Consider the following 18,799-nt stretch of genomic DNA (forward strand, 5'->3'; position numbering starts at 1 on the left):
CGACCTTAATGGTCATCATCTTCCCTCTCGCTAACGCCACCCTGTCTTCCGTTTTCTTTCGTCTCTTCTCATTTTCTCTCAATAATCACATTCGACTTCCTCGTCCATCTGTGTCGTGTGGCACCACGTGGCACCACGTGGTGCCATGTGCAGGTGGTCTCTGCTAGTTCCATCAAGTTTGATCCTATGGTCCAAAATCCATGTACAAGAGCACCTGGTAATCGATCATGGGGTTCCTTACCTCCCCGGGGGCAAGAATGTGTCAGCCCACAAGGACATGGCAAGGCCCTTAAGGCCCTTCACGATCACGGGAGAACCAGCTCAATGCACCTACGACATTAAGATCAGAGTGCTGTGTAGAGGCTGGACGGAAGGCTCAATTTGCCTTGAATGAGCTTTAACGTACGGTAGTTCACTCGTTAGTCTGACCGAACCACCACCACCCTCGTGTTGTGTTGACCCTTGAAATGTGATGACCAGCTTCTTATCACAGACCCCTAGGGTGGCCTTGTAGTGACCCCAGAGTGTTGTAGTGACCCTAGAGTGTTGTAGTGACCCCCAGAGTGTGGTGATGACTCCAGTGTTGTAGTGATCCCAGAGTGTTGTAGTGACCCCAGAGCGTTGTGATGACCTCAGAGTTGTGGTGACCCCCTAGTGTTGTAGTGACCCCAGGATGTTGCGGTAACCCCAGCGTTGTAGTGACCCCCCAGGGTGCAATGATGACCCCAGCGTTGTAGTGACCCCAGAGTGTTGTGATGACCTAGTGTTGTAGTGACCCCCAGGGTGCAATGATGACCCCATTGTAGTGACCCCAGAGTGTTGTGATGACCCCAGAAAGTAATGACGACCCCAGGGTTGTAGTGACCCAGGGTGTAATGATGACCTGTGTTATAGTGACCACATAGTGTTGTAATGACCCCAGTGTTGTACTGACCCCAGAGTGTTGTGATGACCCCAGTGTTGTAATAACCCAGGAGTGTAATGATGACCTCCAAAGATCGTACCGTCATACTCAACGGTCGTGCCAATCCTGCTCAAGGGTCGTGCCAGCCGTGCTCAAAGGTTAAGGCGTCGTGCTCGCGGATCGAAGCGTCGTACTCACGGGTCGAAGCGTCGTACTCACGGATCGAAGCGTCGTGCTCACGGATCGAAGCGTCGTGCTCCCGGATCGAGGCGTCGTGCTCACGGATCGAAGCGTCGTGCTCACGGGTCGAAGCGTCGTACTCACGGATCGAAGCGTCGTGCTCACGGATCGAAGCGTCGTGCTCACGGATCGAAGCGTCGTGCTCCCGGATCGAAGCGTCGTGCTCACGGATCGAAGCGTCGTGCTCCCGGATCGAGGCGTCGTGCTCACGGATCGAAGCGTCGTGCTCACGGGTCGAGGCGTCGTGCTCACGGGTGTTAACATGGGTGAACTTCATGTTCGAAAGACTTTTGATGGTTGGGAGGCATTGCTGAAGATCAAAAATGAAATTTTTTAGAAAAGGTATTATTAGTTTTGTACTGTGGATGGATTAGATTAGGTTTTTGTACTTTGGATGGGTTAGGTTAGGTTAGGTGTTACGTTAGATTAGTGTTCATATAATAATCTGTTAAAACTTCAGAGCTCTGCATATAAGCTTATTCAATATCTTGTGCGAAATGGCTTTGTACATAGTGGTAAACAATGTCCTCCACGTATATAGTGGTACACAATGTCCTCCATGTATGTAGTGGTACACAATGTTCTCCACGTATATAGTGGTACACAATGTCCTCCATGTATGTAGTGGTACACAATGTTCTCCACGTATATAGTGGTACACAATGTCCTCCATGTATATAGTGGTACACAATGTCCTCCATGTATATAGTGGTACACAATGTCCTCCATGTATATAGTGGTACACAATGTCCTCCATGTATATAGTGGTACACAATGTCCTCCATGTATGTAGTGTACATACTATCCTGTGGTCACTATGAGCAGAGCCACTCTACACACAGCTGTTAAATCAATTTTGTGTTTGAGAAAAAGTGGTTATCCTAATGATTCAATGGAGTATGAAGGCTGCATTTTCTGTCCCTCAAAGTACAATATACTAACGAATGACGTAAAATACTGATAAATACTAAAGTCTACCATAAAACAAGCAACGCTTTGTGAACAGATGGAAAATTAGGAGTGACTATCCTATTTTAGCACAGGACGAGAACATGATCTGGCCAATACGTTCTCAGAACCTCAAACTTCCATTAGCCACAAAGACTGGCGAAACTATCAGAAAAAAAATATACATATGACACAGTGGTCAAACCATGTGAGATATGCGAAATTTGGTCAGGATATTTAATCTTAGATCGGGAAAACTTTTTTTTATCAACGTCATGTTTCTAGTAATCTTTTTTTTATATTTACTAAGTTTTACGATCTGCCACATATTTCTCATCATACACCTGAAGGGATATATCCTTACTACGTGTTTCAACATCATTTAATTCGGCCTAAAATGGATTTCTCTTCTAAACAGACGAGAAAAATGGCACGTGCTAAAATATTTCTCAGTTATGAATAACTAGCATACAATAAGACACAGAAGATATGTTCCCCTTACAGTATATACTGAGTGATGACTGGACGAGATGATGCAAACCTTGACGGGCGGTGATGTTCACATGTCCTCAGGGAGGAGGCAGGCAGAGTCAACAGTGCTGAGCGGTACACACTGAGAGGCGGCAAATTTGCTGCCAACATTATATATATATATATATATATATATATATATATATATATATATATATATAACAGTACCATCTATTCTTTTAGTGATGAAAATGCAAGAAAAGCATACTGTTATTAGAAACATCTATTATATATATATATATATATATATATATATATATATATATATATATATATATATTATTTTTTGCCGCTGTCTCCCGCGTTTGCGAGGTAGCGCAAGTAAACAGACGAAAGAAATGGCCCAACCCACCCCCATACACATGTATATACATACGTCCACACACGCAAATATACATACCTACACAGCTTTCCATGGTTTACCCCAGACGCTTCACATGCCCTGATTCAATCCACTGACAGCACGTCAACCCCGGTATACCACATCGATCCAATTCACTCTATTCCTTGCCCTCCTTTCACCCTCCTGCGTGTTCAGGACCCGATCACACAAAATCGTTTTCACTCCATCTTTCCACCTCCAATTTGGTTTCCCACTTCTCCTCGTTCCCTCCACCTCCGACACATATATCCTCTTGGTTAATCTTTCCTCACTCATTCTCTCCATGTGCCCAAACCATTTCAAAACACCCTCTTCTGCTCTCTCAACCACGCTCTTTTTATTTCCGCACATCTCTCTTACCCTTACGTTACTTACTCGATCAAACCACCTCACACCACACATTGTCCTCAAACATCTCATTTCCAGCACATCCATCCTCCTGTGCACAACTCTATCCATAGCCCACGCCTCGCAACCATACAACATTGTTGGAACCACTATTCCTTCAAACATACCCATTTTCGCTTCCCGATATATATATATATATATATATATATATATATATATATATATATATATAACAGACATCCGGGCAAGTGGCGGGGTGGCGACGAGAACGGATGAAGGCAGCAAGTATGAATATGTACATGTGTATATATGTATATGTCTGTGTATATATATGTATACGTTGAAATGTATAGGTATGTATATGTGCGTGTGTGGACTTGTATGTACATATATGTGTAAGTGGGTGGGTTGGGCCATTCTTTCGTCTGTTTCCTTGCGCTACCTCGCTAACGCGGGAGACAGCGACTAAGTATGATAATAAAAAAAAAATAGATTGACAGATAGAAAGATAGACTGTAAGTCTAATGTGACAGCGAAGGTCAGGTGAATGGTAAGCTGTTCTGTTCTGGTATTTTGAAAAGAATAAAAGCCCAATTGAGGGAGAGGGGTGTGTGTGGTACCGCCCAGGGTGGGGGGGGGGGTCGGGGGGTGGCTGGATAGCCTCCCCGGCCACAGTGTGAGACCTGGCGCCACCAGCACCTGGGTCATGACTGGCCTCCTCACAGCCCACACCCGGCCCATGGCACCAGCCCGTCCTGTTGAGGGTCCACTGCATGATCGACCATCCTCGCTCGCCCTTGTTTACTGCCTCCAGCCTGACCTGACCTGACCTGACCTGACCTACAGTCCTGTCCTAGTCCTGTGCTGTCCTGCCCTTTCTCGTACTGTCCTGTTTTGCCCTTCCTTGTCCTGGCCTTGTCCTGTCCTGCTTAACCTGTCCTGGCCCACATAACCCTGTCCTCTCCTCCCCACCCTCCGCCCACACTGCCTCCTCACGATCCACCTAACACACTCCCCTCCACCCTCCTCCACCCACCCTCCCTCCTTCCGCCACATGCCTCTGTCACCACAGAAATAGACCTTCAACATTCCTGTCACCGTAAATACACTCGCCGTTTGCTTCCCCAGGCCAGACGCGGCTGCCAGGCACCTCGCCCCTGCACCACACGGCAGGCCACAGGTGGAGCAGCCACGCCACACTAAATATTCTGACGACACACTAGACCACAGCGTCTGGCGGAGGGGGGGGGCGGCCTTTGTTTACAAGCCAACCATTCACGGGCAGCGGGACGCTCAGCTGTGAGGATGAGTGTGTACGAACGAGTGGGTCAGTGTGGGTGATGTGGCCAGTGTGAGAGTCAGTGTTGGCTTCGGGGGCCTCAAGCTGAGGTTAATCATCTAGACTGATTGATTGACTGAGTTGATTTCGGCATAGTTAACGTACAGGTGGAAGATCAACATACAAAGCATTTAGCACTACCTATATCGTGTACGGTTATCGTAACGAATTCAATATAGAGAATAACAGTAATACAGAAAAAAAAAAGAATTCAGTTGGACTAGATACAAAACAGAATCATTTCATGATAACTAAACATTAATACTAGATTATAAGAGAGATCACAGGTGTCGGCCCCAGAGGTAAGATCATCAGCAATGATTTCATAAAAGAAAACGATCTTATTTTTTGTTTCTTAACGCCATCATTAGCTTGAGACTGTTTACCTGGCCGTGGTAGATCATTCCCCATACAACTGTAGTGGTATATATGAACGACCATCTGAGCCACACCTGCTGCTCCAGGTACAACACATATGATAAACGACCAGTTCTTGTTCCACACCTGTGGTGATTATGAACCATTATAACGTTACGTCTCGTCTGTTCTGCCTCACTACCAGTAATGATGTTATACAGGTGTTCATATGTCAAGTGTTCTACTCTGTGTTCTCCTGGGACAGCACCAACCATACTGTGCTGATTAAAACCAACATGAGTTCTGGGAGGAGCATTAAGCATGTATCTTATTTTACCTAACCTGCCTCCTACCCTTCACTATATCATCTAACCTAACCTAACCTAACCTAACCTTACTGTACCTACCCTGTCTCCTACCCTTCACTATACCAGCACCACTGTACCCTGACGAACAGGCAGAGCAGAAATGACACATTCTAACACAAGATGCAAGAACCATTTTTAGCTTTTAGTTGGATTTTGAGTTTACCTGAACTTTTAGTCATTCAAAAGAGACAATGTCGCACCATAATGACTAGTACAACGCTGAGCCTCACACTACTGGCTGGCCTCACTGAGGACTGTCCTCAGTGAGGTCTGGCCTCAATGAAGTCCAGCCCTACTATATCCCCCTCCATGGGCGCCGGGCGGGATGGTATATACGGCTCACAACACAGCCAACACAAACAACCAGGCGCCGGACACGTACCAGCAATGTGCATCACCTGGACATACAAACTCAGGTGATGTGACCAGCTCCAATGTTAGACAGACCTCAAGTAGGCATCTTACCTCCGGAACAAGGTGGCTGCATGTGGTTTTTTGATTGTATATACGGGGTAGGGGGAGGGGGAGCAACAGGAGGAGTGGGGGGTTCAAGTTTGGCAGACAGGTGGCAGGGGAAGCGAGGGAGGGAGAGGAGTAAGGAGCCTTCGGCTGGCCAGTCTGGCCACCATCACCGTAGGTGGAGGTGGTGGTGTTACCGTCACCTGGGTTACAGGTCTACACCTCAGCTGTAGTCTCTGGACACAGCAGGAGCAGGCCACCACACCCGCGCCCACCTCAACCCACCCAACACACACACGCCTGCAGGAGCGTCATGCCCTAGGTTGACCCACGGACGGGGCCAGCCTGTAGGCAAGTTTAAGGCTCTTCCTTTACAGGTGACACACGAGAAAAAAATCAAAATGTTTTCCTTTGCCTTCATCAAAGACAGTGTCTTTAAAAAACTAGGACTTCATTTACCAGCTTCGCCGACACTGGAGAGGAACGAGGCAAGCGGTGTAGCTCCACGAACTGCTGACGAAGGTAAACATCACTTGAATAAGAGAGACGACGTGACCAGAGAGCAGCATGAGGCGGGTGTGTGTGCCTTAGCTTGTGACAGCCATGACTGGGGAGATATGTGTAATGGCACCTCAGGGGTGGAGACCCCAGCCACCAGGCACACGACTGGTGTCACAAGCCACACCCTCAGTGCCACTCACGACCCCACAACCTCTACAGGTGGCGGCCACCACACCATCGTCGGCCCCCCGGGCTCTATCGCCACTCACGAGGCCTCGGTAACTCCCGGGGAGACACGTGCACCAGCCTCAGCTGTGAATCCACCTGCCTCAACACCCACAACCCTACAGCTCCTCCCTCCTAGCGCCACGAAGACCCGGGCCATCACCCCCTCCAGCGGCTCCTCCTCCCCTGAGATGTTTTTTGATGCGACCGACAGCCTGTCACGGGCGTCATCCCCGCACGCACCCGACACAGACACTGGTGATGACGAGGACTGTCATCACAAGAGCTTCCGGACGACCCAGGATGACTACAAGGAAGGCTCCGGGATGACTCAAGATCCGTATGTTTATAAACCGAACGAAAAGCGAAATCAAGAAACGACGAGTAAAGGTAATCCAGTTGCCATAAATGATGACTCCAGCGTCTGTTGCCACGGTTCATTAAGGAAAAGACAACACTCAGGGGAGAGATTGATGGCAGACCAGCCGACGGTAGGTCACCAAGAGGATGACATCTTGAGGAACGTGTTGTGCACATCTTCAGAAGTGTACGAGAGTGGCACTGCAGGAAGACTCGCTCAACAGGATACAACCCAAGTGGTTCAGGATCGTGATGGCGGTGATAGTGGAGTGATTTCCGATACGAAACATAGAAAACTTGAACAAAAGAATGTTGTGAGTGTGAGGTACACGCGCGAAGAGAGAGAAAGCAAGATATCAGAACAACAGATATCCAGATACATGACACCAAACCCTGAACTCAAGTCTCAGGAAAGTGATTGTCTACATACAAAAGCGACCTGTGATCACAGGACACAAACTGAATCGCAGGATGTGAGAGCAACTTCTCGTGTGCAGTGTGAGGGAAGCGAGTCACACAGCTCGGCCGTACCCGACGCCCTCCCTCTTGACACATGTCTTGGTGAGGGTCATGACGGCGACCTGTTCGATGAATCCCGAGGAAGTGAGTTCCTCCCTCAGCCGCTGTCACAATCCTCCCACACTGTTACACCTTCCCACTGCGTCACACGGGATCAGATGCCCAACTCTGCCGCTGTAAGTAACTTCAGAGCTTCCCAGGCTGGAGAGAGTGGTGATTCTCACGTCCCCAAACATGAACCGACACAGGAGGATGAATGTAAACAAAGTCCCCATTCATCCCTGGACCCACGGGCTATGTGTCATGGTGATGCAAACAAACCAAACAAGCTACATACCTGTGGTGCCCGCCTGCTGGGCGAGGTGTTCCCAGCAGAGAAGCCCTCGGGTAGTAACCTGAGGGAGGAGACGAAGAAGATCGTGATGATGCTGAGCAACGACAGGGCCTGTAGGGTTCCCCGCCCCAGCCTCGGCCTACAGGACAGACTGCGTACTCTCTCCCAGCGGACGGCTGGCAGGCGTACCACCTACGTCAAGGGCCCCAGGTTCTGCAGCACCACTGTCAAGAACATCGTCAAGAACACCCACGATAGACTCCTCCAGTCTCGCAGAGACTCGTTCCAGGAATTCATCCAAAGTCGCAGGGATCAAGCCGTCCAGAGGGTTTTCGCCAACCCTGATCCTTGTTACGGCAGTGCCACCGCAACAAGCAACAGGAGTCCGAGCCCAAGAAACGTCACAGTAGGTGAGAAGAAGATTGTTCATGACGACGGTGATGCAAAGCAGAGGCGCCAGGAAGGAGCCGACAGCACTAGCAGGAGTACGGCCACAGTAGCTTCTGTATCACACGTAACGAAGGTTATGCCGCCCGTCTGTCCTCCTCTGGCGGATGCAAACGAGGATCTCATCCACGGAGGCGAACCGAGTTGTACGAAGGAAAATGCGAGAACAAGGCCACTGAACGTCAACATAGCCATGTTAGGGAAGAATATCGTAAACAACGACGCAGCTGCTGACGCAAAGGATATGTTCGGGTTCGGTGCAAAGCTACCGACCAACACCACGTCAGACACGGACAACACAAGCATCAATGACGTTGTGCAAATGGTAGGAGAAACAGGAGACCCTGGCGCACCTGATGTGTTCCAGGGTAACAGTGACGACGCTAGACCAGCTGTTGTACTTTGGGGACAGAATATGACAGACTGTAACACCAGGCAACACGGGGCCTCCTCCTGCCCGGCCACACAACCAACCCAGACCGAGGTTACAACAGCACCAGACTCTCCTGACGTTACGCCTCTTCCTGACACATTGGAGTACAACGCTGAACACGTGAGCAAGACCACCACCAGGGATGAGGAGTTGGACATGATTACTGGAACGTCCGCACCGTCTGACTGCCATGTAAACTCTACCAGAACTCCCTCCCGCGCGACCTACTCTTCTGCAGGTACAAAGGCCCACGAGATGGAGGCAACCACCACTCCACCGTCTGATGAGACCAAAGAAACGTTCACCAAACCAAAGACCAAACCATATATTTCTCAACGTCCCAGAGAGAATTCCAGCAATGCTGTTGACCTACGGGCACATATTGCAGCATTGAATAAAGTCTCGCCAAAGCTGATCAACAGAATGGTCGAAGTGAGAAAATCTGGTGACCATGAGCGCGAGGCGGGAGGCTGTGTGGCTGCGGTGGTGCAGGAGCCACGACTTGCCTCCACCACCAGCCTCCAGACCTCCTCACAGGAAGGGCAGGTCGTCTCAGCCTCACCCGCTGCTCCTGGCGTGACACAAGTATGGCAAAGTTCTTCGTCTGAGGCATCAAAGAACGCAAGAATGACAATCTGTAATTTAGATTTAGATTCTACAGATAAGGTTCAGGAAACAAGAAATCAAGAAAATCTAACTGAAACAAAAGGGACAAATAATTTGGACGGTGATCCCTCTGGAAACTTCATGTTTCCTTCCAGTGACACATGTGAAGCATCTGGAACTGACCAGACACATTCCAACGATGGTGCTGGGAATATGCTCATTCAAGAGGACGCTCACGAAGCTGATGATGTCAAGACTTCACCATCTGAGGCTAACACGGCATGCATCGCTACCTCACCCCACGGTGACACGTCGGAGGAAGTTCAGAGAACACAGTTAAAGTCTTCAAGACCTCACCATACCTGGTCCTGCTTGGAAGACATCACCAAACTCAAGACTGACAATCTGGTTGCTAGATGTCGTGGTATTAGACCTCTGTTGCACTCCATCTCTCCGCCACAGCATCTAAAATATCAGCCAAGCCCGACCTCTGCTTCCCCACAGGAGCTTAAGCAGCCAGTCCCCATCTCTCCTCATCCACAGCCCAGCTCTGGCGGGACAACTGCGACAGCCACACACGACAAACGACAGACGTCAATCGACGATCAGAAAAAGTATAGTGCTGACGGTCGTCCTCCTCTTCCTGTGAACACTAGACAACACAGTGTCGACGAGTGTCCTCTATCAAACAGTCGACAAGGTAGTGTCGACAGTTCTCTTCATATTAACAGTCCACAAGACAATGTCGATGAGTGTCCTAACATTAGACAAGATAGCATTGAGGAGTGTTCCACCCTCGCTCCAGACAGTAGACGAGGTAGCGTTGCTGAGAGTCAATGTGTTGGTCAAAAAAATCATCCTCGGAGCCGCCTGAACTCGCCACGAGACAGTTCAGGAGGTCGATTGTCTTTCTATGCAGAGAGGAAACGTAGTAGAGCAAATAGTCACCATCCAAGAAGCAGACACAATAGTATAGAATGTGTCCGTCCAAGCAACAGACGCGACACCAGAAGCATCCATCAGTCGTGCTACTCTAAAGAAAGACGCGATAGCAACAATGTTTGTCTTTACTCCTGCGCTGGACGTGGAAGCAGAGTCAGCTTTGGTCAGGACTTGCTGAGGAAATGTTTGGAGGCAGCCGTCGGGAAGTGTGAGAGGACGGACTGGGAAGAAACGAGGGAGGAGGAGGAACAGACGGCAGCCACGAACTGTCGCAGGAGGACTTGAACAAGTCCCTCAGTAAAGCCGTCTGCCAACTTGATGCTGAAAAGACGAGGACGTTACTGAAACTTGGTGCTGATCCCAATGTAAGGTGTGGCCAGCTGCCCGCACTGCTGCGTGCGGCCAAAGAAGGGGCGCTCTACGTAGTGCAGGCTCTGCTGGCCGCGGGAGCAGATGTAGACGTGCGCTCTGACACGGGTAACAGTTCACTGCACGTGGCGGCACGCGCTGGCTTCAGCGAGGTGGCTATACAGCTGGTGTATAGTGGTGCCCACGTCGACGCCATCAACCGCTCTGGTGTGACGCCGCTACAGATGGCACTGGCACGGGGCCACATGGAAGTGGCTCGCACGCTTCTCCGTCATCATGCCGATATGTTCCTCCCAAACAAGGTCGGCGAGACTGCCTTTGAGGTAGCAAACCACCTGGGTTACATGGGCTTATCGGAGTCTCCCCGCGAGGTTCGCAGAGCCTCAGCGCCCGGGACATGGGTCGAACCCAGCCCAACAGAGATCCCGGTGGCGGTGAGGATGATACAGGGGATAGAGGACGGCTGTCCCGCCACTGTGGAAGCCTGTCTGGCTGAGGGTGCGTCACCAAACACAGTAGTGCCTTTGGCGCTACACTGGCCGGCTTATGCGACCGTCCTGCACCGCGCTGCCCACTACGGCCACGACCTCATCGTGCAACTCCTGTTGGCTTCAGGAGCCCACATCAACAGGCAGGACGTGGTGGGCAACACGCCGCTGCATGCCGCCGCCCAGTCAGGCCACAACCGCATCGTGAAGATCCTCCTGCAAGCCGGAGCGCTGCTTGAGGCCAAGTCACAGTCCGGGATGACGCCTTTGCACAGAGCCGCCTCAAAAGGCAAAGAATTTACCTGCAACCTTCTCTTGCGACGCGGCTGCGACCCCCAGGCCCAGGACAACGCTGGCTTAACGCCGGCCGACTGGGCCAGGAAGAGAGGCTTTAAACCTCTGGCCAAAAAGCTGGTCTACCGCCGCAAGAGCAGCGCCTCCCTGCTGGCCGACTCCCACCGGACGCACTACCTGCAGCACCTCAACCAACTACATGAGGCGGCGCTGAAGGCGGCGGAGCAAGAGGTCGATGTCATGGACTGCCCAGAGTGAGGGAGGAGACAGCTCCTGCCCGTCATGCACCTGTTGCAACAGCTCTCCCGGGGATCACGTCACTGTAGACCTCTGGTTGTCAGAGGCCAAGCAAGGTGCGATATGTATTCAACGGGTGAACTACTGCATCCCATGAGGAGCCATACACACCAGTTTCCAGCACCATAACACAGTGGTTAAGACGCATGAGCTAATGGTTCGAACCTTCCATACAATAGTGATTCGAACCTCTCGAGGGATAAAAACCCAATCCTCAAATAGAACTCTGAATGGAACCTCAAGAAATATTGGTTGGAACCTTCTATAAATATGAGTCGAAACTCAGGGTATAATGATTCTAACCTCCCATAGGATAGTGATTAGAATCTTTTATAAGACAATCATTCGAATCATCGGACTGATTCGAAGCTCTCAAGAGATTAATGGCTCGAGCCTTTCCTGAGTGGTTCAAACGTCTCAAGTGATGGTTCACTTAGTTACAAGGTGATGAAAAAAAAAAAAAAACTGAAATGTTTTGACTCCTGATAGCTACATATCTTCTTACTTGTCAATAAAGACTTCACTTTTTAAACATATCTTTCATTTTCCGTGTACGACACCATCCCAGACACAATGATGAATGTTAGTGAACAGACAAATATGAACACACTGACAGCCTAGCTAAATAATTTCATCTATTGATCAGAATTCACGAGGAGTAACTTACCGAACTGCAGACTTACTATCATCAAAACCATTAAATCAGTTGTTCATATAATCATATTTTTCTTTACGTCACAATCACCACATATGACAATAAATTCGATGCTAATGATGATACATTAGTAAGGGAAGAACAATTTCCATTTCAAAAAAATATATGTGGTTAATTATACCGTATTTTGAACAAACATGACAAACCAAACTAGATCTAACAAACCTAGGGTGAGCTAGGTAAGCTAAGCTTGGCTGAGCTACGTTAGCTCAGCTAGGCTAGGTTTCGTTCAAGTCAGGCCTAATATAAACAAACATTTCTTACCTCAGGATGGTATAGGGATGGAACAACAAGCATTACAACATCGAAGGTTCCATAACATGTATCTACATTCCAGCGACGTCAGCCATGTGGTTCAGTTTCTATTTCCCGAATGATTATATCAACACAGACGTGAGTTTGTGACAGACGAATGGATCTCAATAAGAGACAGAACACTTCACTGGAAAATGTAGAAATTTCTTTAGCACTAAAAATCCTCAACACAAATCATTCTAATTTTCTTATTGATTTTTCTATACTATAGCACAGCAAAATTTCAACAACAAAAAATACATCATCCAGTTATAATCAAATCATCCAATTGGAACAAGAAATTTACCTTTTGCTAACACAAGTGTTCATCTCGGCAACATAAGTTTTCGTACTCTGACTATGGCAAAATTACCCGCTGTAGTGTTGTCTCACAGCACGTCATCCACAGTGTACTTCATGATTTACATAATAGTCGCTTAGGTAGCCTCAGTTACCTGCCGATCTGTCGCGCGTTAAGACCCAGTTCTCAAGTTTAGGATAAACAACAAGATTGCACGAGAGAGGTTCTTCACCCATGACACTCCTGTCACCAGAGATTGTGGTCAGTAGGTCAGGTACAGCTGTGTGTGTGTGTGTGTACACCAGGCAGCTGAACGACCAAGTTGTAGAGAGCTGTGTGACGGCGCAGCGGAAGACACGTTAAGTAAACTTCAACCTTTTTGTTTCGGTTGGTTTGCACTGCCTGGGATCCGTTCCTGGACCGTCGTTGTAGCGTTCCTTGTTCGGCTGAGGTGTCGTGAACCTCACTCCCTCCCTACTGACTCAGATGGCAAGGTACCCGTTCCATAGGAACACTTGTACCGCGTAAATGAAGATAACGAGGCAGTAAAGTGAATTATCTTTATAGTTAACTCTGTAACTGAAGATAACGAGGCAGTAAAGTTAGTTATATTTATAGTTAACTCTGTAACTGAAGATAACGAGGCAGTAAAGTTAGTTATCTTTGTAATTAACACTGTCCGTTGGAGTGGTTTGCTTCAGAGCTTCATTACGATTTTTTCGAATCATATCACTGTTAGGCCTCTCATTACCAGATGATAAGTCATCGTACACATGTAAACGAATAAAGAATTCATAATACAGCCAGTGACGTCATGGATGAGCTGTGTTGCCGGGATACAGTACTGACCAAGGGTAGGGAGTGTGACCCTCTCTCAGGAGAATGTAAAGGACTCTGTATAAACAACAAATGCTCCTGGGTAAATGACCCCATTACCCGTAATTTGAGACTAAAAAGATAGTTAAATACGTGGAAACGGATATGAACAACAAGACAAGAATTAACGAAACGATGCGAACGTAACTGATTATAATTAAGAGATGGGGACACTTAGAAGGAAAGAAAATAATGAACTTCAAACTCTGGGTCGACTGTTATTCACGTGTTATTTGGGACGTGTGACGTCACGCTGACCCGCATACCAGCACAGTTGCCAGCTCCCCCTCACAACCCTCCCCTCCCCCCACCCCCCCCACCCATCCCCTGAAGATATTAACATCTCTCAAGGTTGATCGATTCACGAATCTGACATCATGAACATCAGTGCACCCCTCACAACCCTCAGGACCAGGGACATCAGTGCACCCCTCACAACCCTCAGGACCAGGGACATCAGTGCACCCCTCACAACCCTCAGGACCAGGGACATCAGTGCACCCCTCACAACCCTCAGGACCAGGGACATCAGTGCACCCCTCACAACCCTCAGGACCAGGGACATCAGTGCACCCCTCACAACCCTCAGGACCAGGGACATCAGTGCACCCCTCACAACCCTCAGGACCAGGGACATCAGTGCACCCCTCACAACCCTCAGGACCAGGGACATCAGTGCACCCCTCACAACCCTCAGGACCAGGGACATCAGTGCACCCCTCACAACCCTCAGGACCAGGGACATCAGTGCACCCCTCACAACCCTCAGGACCAGGGACATCAGTGCACCCCTCACAACCCTCAGGACCAGGGACATCAGTGCACCCCTCACAACCCTCAGGACCAGGGACATCAGTGCACCCCTCACAACCCTCAGGACCAGGGACATCAGTGCACCCCTCACAACCCTCAGGACCAGGGACAGCAGTGCACCCCTCACAACCCTCAGGACCAGGGACAGCAGTGCATCCCTCACAACCCTCAGGACCAGGGACATCAGTGCACCCCTCACAACCCTCAGGACCAGGGACATCAGTGCACCCCTCACAACCCTCAGGACCAGGGACATCAGTGCACCCCTCACAACCCTCAGGACCAGGGACATCAGTGCATCCCTCACAACCCTCAGGACCAGGGACATCAGTGCACCCCTCACAACCCTCAGGACCAGGGACAGCAGTGCACCCCTCACAACCCTCAGGACCAGGGACAGCAGTGCATCCCTCACAACCCTCAGGACCAGGGACATCAGTGCACCCCTCACAACCCTCAGGACCAGGGACAGCAGTGCACCCCTCACAACCCTCAGGACCAGGGACAGCAGTGCATCCCTCACAACCCTCAGGACCAGGGACAGCAGTGCATCCCTCACAACCCTCAGGACCAGGGACAGCAGTGCATCCCTCACAACCCTCAGGACCAGGGACAGCAGTGCACCCCTCACAACCCCCAGACTATCTACTCCCAGTAGATGCCAGTCACGTGTGCAGGCGTCCGGGTTAAGGCTAGGAGTGAGAGACGTGCGTCATGATACAACCTTTATTTCGTTGGATCACAGGAAAATCTTTCCCCCTGGGCAATGTACAGGATGGTTGTGACCAGTGGTTGTGACGGCGCTACCACCACTCCAGGTACCACACCGGGGACATAAGAGGGGTAATCCCTGTGTAACTTGGCCTTGGGACATCCCAGCTGCTGAGGGACCTAAACACCACCAGGTCCACACCTAACCAATCACGGAGGTACAGAAGCATAAGTCATTTCTACTGTGTCACTGTGATGGGTTATATGTGGAGCTGGTGGTGGTATACGGCACACCCCGGCTGGCTCCCTCGTGACGTCCAACCTCAAGTATCAACACTGCCTTATCAGCGGATACTCTAGTCCTCTGCTTCCCTCACCCTGACCTCCCTCCTTGATCCGAGCTTCGACACGTCTTGGATGTGGTTCGTTTTTTCAACGTCATCATAGTTCGTGGTTGGAGGGACCGAGGCGGGTTTCCTGTTCGTCTGTCACCTGGCTGGAGTACTGAAGCATCGCGTTCGCCGCGTCGCACTTGCACCACAAGTTGCCCCTCAAGGTGTCTATGTGTTCACTGCAGTGGCTCTCAGCGTCGTTCACCTCCGCCAGGAATTTATGGTAGGTCATCTCGGGTTCCTGCAGGCCGCCATGAGCTACGTGGCCGCCATGACCTACGTGGCCACCATGAGATACGTGGCCACCATGACCTACGTGGCCACCATGAGACCTGCAGCGGGCCACAGTCGTCCCCATGGCCACCTGGGACACCTCCTCCTCACCAGTGAGACCCGGGTGGTTTCCGACCTCTCCAGTCTGGCTTTGTCGTGCTCTGGCCAGCAGGCGGTCGTGCACGTCCCCCCCGGTCGTGGTTCTGCCGGGGGTCGTGCGGGACGTGTCAGCTGGCATCCACGACCCGTTCTTCAACAGGAGCCCCACTACCCTGGGCACACGGGGAGGCCAGAGGTCTGGCCTCATGACGGAGGCGTGGCGGGTCAGCCCAGCAGCACCAGCAGGCTCCTCACGCCCACCTTCATGGTCGGCCACGCCCCTCGTGTCTCCCAGCTCACCATGAACGTCCTCCTTGATCACCTCCATGTTTGGTCACGCCCTTGTATATAATGTTGTTGTAACACCGTCACATGTAACGCTTTCCTTCAGTATAACACCGTCACATGTAAGGCTTTCCTTCAGTATAACACCGTCACATGTAACGCTTTCCATCAGTATAACACCGTCACATGTAAGGCTTTCCTTCAGTATAACACCGTCACATGTAACGCTTTCCTTTAGTATAACACCGTCACATATAACACTTTCCTAGCACTTTCCTTCAGTAGAACACCGTCACATGTAACGCTTTCCTTCAGTATAACACCGCCACATGTAACGCTTTCCTTCTGTATAACACCGCCACATGTAACGCTTTCCTTCAGTATAACACCGTCACATGTAACGCTTTCCTTCAGTATAGCACCGTCACATGTAACGCTTTCCTTCAGTATAACACCGTCACATATAACAATTTCTGTCAGTATAACACCGTCACATGTAGCACTCTAAGTATAACACCGTCACATGTAACGCTTTCCTGCAGTATAACACTGACATATGTACCGCTTTCCCTCAATATAACACCGTCACGTGTAACGCTTTCCCTCAGTATAACACCGTCACATGTAACGTTTTCCCTCGGTTTAACACCGTCACATGTAATGCTTTCCTTCAGTATAAAACCGTCACATGTAACGCTTTCCATCAGTATAACACCGTCACATGTAACGCTTTCCTTCATTATAACACCGTCATATGTAACACTCCTTCAGTAGAGCACCTTCACATGTAATGCTTTTCTTCAGTGTAACACCGTCACATCTAACATTTCCCTTCAGTATAACACCGTCACATGCAACGCTTTCCTTCAGTATAACACCGTCACATGTACCACTTTCCTTCAGTATAACACCGTCATATGTAGCGCTTTCTTTTGATATAACATCGTCACATGTAACACTTTCCTTCAGTATAACACCGTCACATGTAACACTTTCCTTCAGTATAACACCGTCACATGTAACACTTTCCTTCAGTATAACACCGTCACATGTAACACTTTCCTTCAGTATAACACCGTCACATGTAACACTTTCCTTCAGTATAACACCGTCATATGTAGCGCTTTCTTTTGATATAACATCGTCACATGTAACACTTTCCTTCAGTATAACACCGTCACATGTAACACTTTCCTTCAGTATAACACCGTTACATGTAACACTTTCCTTCAGTATAACACCGTTACATGTAACACTTTCCTTCAGTATAACACCGTCACATGTAACACTTTCCTTCAGTACAACACCGTCATATGTAACACTTTCCTTCAGTATAACACCGTCACATGTAACACTTTCCTTCAGTATAACACCGTCACGCGTGGTTTCCTCTGGACCATTGCTGTGATGGCTTGACCGTCGCTTGTTAGTCTGTACTCCAGGTAACGACCTGCCTTTAACCAGTTGCCACTGGCGACCCTAGCTTGACCCAGGATGCTCCACAGGTTCAGGGGGCGTGGCCCCCACCACTGCAGTATGGGTCAAGTCTCTTTCCCTGCCTGTGGCGCCCACCTGGACGTGGGGGAACCTTGAGGGCGTCAGACGGTCAGGTGCGCGGTGGGAGGCGAGTGTCGGGAGTGCGTGTGAGGAGGTTTGGGGCACTCTGGGGCTGCGGATGTGGCCACTCCTCCAACGCCTCACATGTTGCAGATAACAACCCCCTCCTCCCCCCCAACCCCTTAACCCTCACGCCCTTCCATCCTCACTCAGTCCTGATGCACGTGTCTCGGGCGCCCTCGGTCTCCATGCACGTGTCCCGATGATGGTGAACTGTTAACAGTGTGTGGTGCAGGTATGGTCCAGTGGTGACTGTCCTTAGTGCACGTAGTCTGGGAGTATCTTGGTGCACGTGGTCTGAGTATCCTGGTGCCCTTAGTCTGGGAGTATCCTGGTGCACGTGGTCTGAGTATCCTGGTGCTCTTAGTCTGGAAGTATCCTGGTGCACGTAGTCTGGGAGTATCTTGGTGCACGTGGTCTGAGTATCCTGGTGCTCTTAGTCTGGAAGTATTCTGGTGCACGTAGTCTGGGAGTATCTTGGTGCACGTGGTCTGAGTATCCTGGTGCTCTTAGTCTGGGAGTATCCTGGTGCACGTAGTCTGGGAGTATCCTGGTGCACGTTGTCCGGGAGTATCCTGGTGCACGTGGTCTGGGAGTATCCTGGTGCTCTTAGTCTGGAAGTATTCTGGTGCACGTAGTCTGGAAGTATCTTGGTGCACGTGGTCTGAGTATCCTGGTGCTCTTAGTCTGGGAGTATCTTGGTGCACGTGGTCTGAGTATCCTGGTGCTCTT

The 18,799-nt window shown here is 49.8% G+C and overlaps 2 protein-coding genes across 2 annotated transcripts; one reads left to right on the forward strand and one right to left on the reverse strand.

Moving 5' to 3' along the window:
- Positions 1 to 5,976: 5,976 nt before the first annotated feature.
- On the forward strand, positions 5,977 to 12,207 carry LOC139749085 (uncharacterized). Its single transcript, XM_071662613.1, is given in 2 exon segments — positions 5,977 to 10,507; positions 10,510 to 12,207. Coding segments are annotated over 2 exon segments (5,373 nt in total). The 5' UTR covers positions 5,977 to 6,277; the 3' UTR covers positions 11,653 to 12,207.
- A 3,195-nt stretch (positions 12,208 to 15,402) lies between these two features.
- LOC139748939 (uncharacterized) lies at positions 15,403 to 18,598 on the reverse strand. Its single transcript, XM_071662298.1, has 2 exons — positions 16,106 to 18,598; positions 15,403 to 16,069 (listed from the first exon to the last, which is right to left on the reverse strand). Exons 1-2 carry the CDS (start codon positions 16,491 to 16,493, stop codon positions 15,843 to 15,845), a joined length of 615 nt encoding a protein of 204 aa, XP_071518399.1. The 5' UTR covers positions 16,494 to 18,598; the 3' UTR covers positions 15,403 to 15,842.
- Between the last annotated feature and the right edge of the window lie 201 nt (positions 18,599 to 18,799).

This window comes from Panulirus ornatus, chromosome 6 (genome assembly GCF_036320965.1).
Source record: "Panulirus ornatus isolate Po-2019 chromosome 6, ASM3632096v1, whole genome shotgun sequence".
Classification (NCBI taxonomy): domain Eukaryota; kingdom Metazoa; phylum Arthropoda; class Malacostraca; order Decapoda; family Palinuridae; genus Panulirus; species Panulirus ornatus.

Excerpts from the sequence above, each read along its gene's own strand:
- LOC139748939 (XM_071662298.1), bottom strand. The coding sequence starts at position 16,493 with ATGGAGGTGATCAAGGAGGACGTTCATGGTGAGCTGGGAGACACGAGG. Across the intron at positions 16,070-16,105 it reads GTCTCATGGTGGCCACGTAG|GTCATGGCGGCCACGTAGCT; the intron begins GTCATGGTGGCC and ends GTGGCCACGTAG.